General features: G+C 38.1%; 2 protein-coding genes across 2 annotated transcripts in view; one reads left to right on the plus strand and one right to left on the minus strand.

The window, feature by feature from the left end:
- The window catches only part of LOC119583663 (cilia- and flagella-associated protein 300-like), a 4,918-nt gene extending 1,372 nt beyond the window's left edge, over nt 1-3,546 (minus strand). Inside the window, exons 1-3 of the mRNA XM_037932257.1 lie at nt 3,269-3,546; nt 3,097-3,178; nt 1,551-1,620 (exon numbers count right to left, since the gene is read on the minus strand). Of these exons, the coding sequence (XP_037788185.1) occupies nt 1,551-1,620; nt 3,097-3,178; nt 3,269-3,351 (235 nt within the window). The 5' untranslated portion in view covers nt 3,352-3,546. The remainder of the gene's footprint in view (nt 1-1,550; nt 1,621-3,096; nt 3,179-3,268) is intronic.
- Nucleotides 3,547-3,656: 110 nt separating this feature from the next.
- LOC119583346 overlaps nt 3,657-5,000 on the plus strand; it is a gene marked incomplete in the record, with an annotated part of 28,054 nt that continues 26,710 nt past the window's right edge. The window contains 1 exon segment of the mRNA XM_037931818.1: nt 3,657-3,910. Within this exon segment, the coding sequence (XP_037787746.1) occupies nt 3,760-3,910 (151 nt within the window).

Here is a 5,000-nt window from a genome sequence, read left to right on the forward strand (position 1 = left end):
TTACATATGCACACACACACGTGTGTGTGTGTGTGTGTGTGTGTGTGTGTGTGTGTGTGTGTGTGTGTGTGTGTGTGTGTGTGTGTGTGTGTGTGTGTGTGTGTGTGTGTGTGTGTGTGTGTGTGTGTGTGTGAGACTGAGCTGGTATAATTCACACATGATTTTCTTTGGTATTTGATACTAAACGGCGGCAGAAGTTCAAGAGAATCAATGTATTAGAACATACATATGATTTAACGTTACGAAAGTTGCCGAAATCATTACGAAGAGGACTGAAATTACCACACAGCAGTAAGTGTTTCTGATTACAATTCTTAATATATTAATGGAAGCAAAATCAAGAGGGATGCAAGAAGCTGAATAAAGGCAGCAGCGATGTTGCCTTGTGGAAACAGAAGGCTAATATGGTGGACGTATTAAATTAGATCATAAATATGGTACATGGAGCAGAAAAAGGATTGGAAACCTTCAAGATGATAATAAAAAATGAATTGCAACAACGGTGGTTTCTTGCTATATCAGGTATCGGTTTTTATCAATTTACTCTTATATGGAGTGAAAATATTTTGAAAGTCCTAGATGATATATGCTGAAATATGTTAGACATTTCTCACAATAAAAGTTTTTTCTTTGACATTTACAGTAAGTGTCGGTTAAATACCTTTTAAAGGCATGGAAACACTACACCACTTATTTAGTAAGAACAGAATTTCAACCCTGAAATAGTGAATATTTGAATAGCCAGCAACACGAGATAATTCGATGCTAAAATGTAACAAGCAACAAGCATTATAAATAACAGAAACCACATATTTACTTCAGTGTATTTGCATTCGGAAGCGCCATATTTTGAGAGCTAAAGCTAATTAACATTGGATTAAATCATTGGGGTCAGGATGCTGAATTTCCCTTAAGCTTTCACTGCCATGATAAAGAACTATAATGGGACAGCAAAATTACAGCGCCAGACTCCACTCTACTTGTGATTTCTCTCATGTAGTCCAGATTACCAAGCATGTGGAATCACTGACATGTAATTGCATAACCCAGGTGACCAGAGCTTCAAGGTTCCAAGGTTAGAAACGTAACCATATATTTTCAGGATTATCATTATAAAGAAGGTAATCAGCAGGGAAGAGAAAAGATAAGCTTTCAGCAGAGTAGCGTCATTTCTAAGAGAGATGCAACTTTTGGTATAACGTAAAATATACTATCCTGGGTCATATAACTTTGAGTTATAACTTTAAGCTATAAGCTCCTTCTAGGACCGAGTAAAAGACCAGAACCTAATGCCGGAGTGAAGAAAACTGAGCATATTGGCCAAGAATTTCATTTCAAGATAGAAGATTCTCAGCAAAGAAGACAGAAGAACGAAGAAAGGAGCCTTTAATCTGCAGGTATAACAAGATGACTTAAATTTGAATCAGTTTATCTTTAAGATAGAGAAAAAACAACAACTAATTAGTGGGTTCTTTTGAGTGAGTCCAATATTAAGAAAATAACAACCTTAGTTTAGCCACAAAATCGAGGGAGGTATTGCAGGAACTTACCCAATGGTCCTCTGTATTGTCCACGCCATACCTCAAGCGTAGAGGCGACTGCGGGACTTTTAACAAAACTCTGTAACACAACAACTAGAGTTAAGACATTTAATTTGTCACCGATACCTTAAAACTGTCACCACAGATGCATTGTGCGCCTCAGCCATTTCGTGAAAAGTCTGTAAATCATACATGAATATGTCTGTTAGTGACATATTATTCTACCCTATAATAGGATCACATGGTATAAAGCAGTCTTCATTATTTCTGATAATAAAACCCCAATTATAGGACTATAATTAAGCCATCCAGGGATTAGCTTTTACGACGTGAATACACAAGAAACTTTGCATCAATAGAACATCAGCGTACTCACACACCGTTTGCTTTCGGGAGTCTAACGGCATTATTAAACCTATAGAGTAATTCTTGTGATACGGGACAGTATAACGACTCGAAGGTGACCCTATCACTTGGAGAAACTTCTAAAAACAAGTAAATAAATAAAAGTAAGGCATTCAAGAAAGGAAAACTGCTACAACACAATAAAATCACAAATAAAATACAAGCATTCAGAAAAATGTCAACATATGTGACAAGGCTGTATGTCACACTGCAGGCAAGATACAGTGAGAGCAGCAGGCTCATGTAACATACCTACTTTATATATATGCTTGATATAATCTAACAAAACAGAGTGCCAACATACGGTAGCATATGATCGGAATTAAAAGACTGACTTTACAATTGTAGAAATAAAAGTAGGACGGACGGTGGACATTTAGTTGATCATTTTTGGTTTCGGTAAACATTATGATCATTGTCACTATTATTTCTTTGATGTTATTACCATTACCATTATTATTATATAATTATTATAATTGTTATTATCTCTATAATTATTATCAGCATCATTATCATTATCATTGCCATTATTATCATCATCATTATTAATATCATTATCATCATCATTAATATCGTTATTATTATCGCCATCATTACTATTATTATTATCATCATTAATATGCTATGATTTTTCTATTATCTCTAAAAACACTACAAATAATGTGCAAACTTATTTAAATATGTTACGCTTCATTACAACATGTTAGCCAAAGAACAATCCGAAAAGGAATTATCTTATATGACAGATGACTTATTTGATCAAGAAGGCAGTTGCAAATGTGTTGGGTTTATTTCACTGTTGTTGAGCCAGGTACGCCACACATAGGAAATAAGGGCGATATATTTTTTAGCAACAGTGAGACTTACTGATGAGTCTCTCTCTCTCTCTCTCTCTCTCTCTCTCTCTCTCTCTCTCTCTCTCTCTCTCTCTCTCTCTCTCTCTCTCTCTCTCTCTCTCTCTCTCTGTGTGTTGTTTGTGTGTGTGTGTGTGTGTGCGGGTGTGCGTGAGTGTGTGTGTGTGTGTGTGTGTGTGTGTGTGTGTGTGTGTGTGTGTGTGTGTGTGTGTGTGTGTGTGTGTGTGTGTGTGTGTGTGTGTGTGTATTAGATCACAAGATAACGTTATAAAACTTTTCATATATTTTTCACTTGCCTCAACAAACTGCTTCAGGTTGTAGGCCTGAAATTCCTGGTTAAATGCGTAAGCATGGCATGTCAGTCTTCCCAACACTGACCTGCGAAAATAGTAAAGAATGACCCATCTTCGTATTGCAGATATAACTATGTTAGGCTCAGTTAATTTGTTCTCCTACTTGTATCCTTACCATTTCCGTAACAAATTCTGAATGCCTTTATCCTCTTGATGGACGAACTTCCTGTATGGTAGATTAATAAAAGTATATTCCATGGTAAAGCGAATCCTTTGATGTCTTTTCTCTGCCACTGTGTATAAACTCTTCGGTTGCTATGGTAACAAAAGGTGGTCCCCAATGCCGAACGGCGTTTATTTTCTTTTTAATGGAATGATATGATGATCTATACATGTCCCTCTGCAAATCGGAGCGTTAGTTTTAGTTAAATGATGCGTTTGCAGGCCAGACCCATAGACTTTATAAGTCCGAACGCATTTCCCATAGAAGGGGCGGCCGGAGAGTGGCGGGCGGCGGCGCGGCGGCCAATGGGCGGCGCGGCCTCCGGCGGCGGCCAATGAGAACTCGGCTTCTGGGCCCCGACGCCTCCGCCGCCGGACGTCAAGAGTGTCACAACAATCTTCAATTACGGGAGCCCGTGGGTGCTCTGAGAACAATTGTGAAACATGAGAATTAAGCTGGATCTCAGCGACTTTTTAGAGGATGAGAGGAAGCTGGTGGTTCTGAGTGTCAACGAGGAGGAGGCGCGGACGGTGCGGGATGTGCTGGCCAAGATAATCAAGCTGTTCAAGTTGAGTCCTTGGCACCAGGACGCAGGTGAGGACATGATGCTGCTGCCACTAACATAGCATTTCGCTTACAGACCGCTCTGTGCTAATGCAGTGTCATGGGACGCTTGTCGGAAACAGTAGTAATCCTGTTTGAGAGCTTAGAGGCTAAATCTCAAGGATGAATTCAGGTTTGATAGGCGATGGTCAGTCCCATTTTTCAATTTGCCAAAGTCATTATTTGGTATCATTTGATAGAACTTACCAACAAATTAATTTCATACAAAAGTTGTTGGTAAATTTCTAGACAGTATTAGGACTGTCACATCATATACGTGTAAGAAAATGTCATAGCCTAATAGACTAGTGTTTTTGTATGTCGTCAAAGTTAGTAAAATTGTGGGGGTATCATTTGTTTTGTTTTTTTCAAACCATCTTGAACATTCACAATACTTGGGATTCCCTAGATCACAGATGGAGTTATGTCCCTAGTAAATTAGTACCGAGTCAAGGGTCTCCTAAATAATATTGTTTTTATATCTGCCTTATCATATGTGTATTTACCATTTCCAAATGTTTTTGTTTTTCACATTCCTTAGACAAAATTTAGGACAGTCTGTAATAACAACGTGTACTGAATGTCACATGTCCAAAGCAAGTTTTTTTTATTATACCTGTCATTTTGGCAGGTATAAGATTTTTGAGAAATAACCAAACTTTGAATTGTTGAACTCATTGCTAATGGGAGCTTCGCACACCATATTGGACAATGCCTCAGGGGCTGCAGCCTCTTGAGGGAAAAATCAGATGCATGGAAAACGTATAATTTATGAATTATGAATTTGGCTACAACATATACAACTTTCAAATGAATAGGACTAAAATATATTTTCGAGAGGCTGTAGATCTTGCAGTAATGGCCAAACAAGCAAACAGCAATATAGCACACATATCTTAGAGCAAGGACAGTGTACGAGGCATTGGTATACATTCCACTAGACAATAAGTATTCATGCTGGCATGTCCAAATTGCAGCACTAGTTAGGATTAGATTTGGTATTTTTTACCGAGAGTGACGCACCCTATAGAGACAAATTCCCAAAATCAGGCTATCATGAGAACCCAAAATTCCAAGCTTA

The sequence above is a fragment of the Penaeus monodon genome, chromosome 17 (assembly GCF_015228065.2).
Source record: "Penaeus monodon isolate SGIC_2016 chromosome 17, NSTDA_Pmon_1, whole genome shotgun sequence".
NCBI lineage: Eukaryota > Metazoa > Arthropoda > Malacostraca > Decapoda > Penaeidae > Penaeus > Penaeus monodon.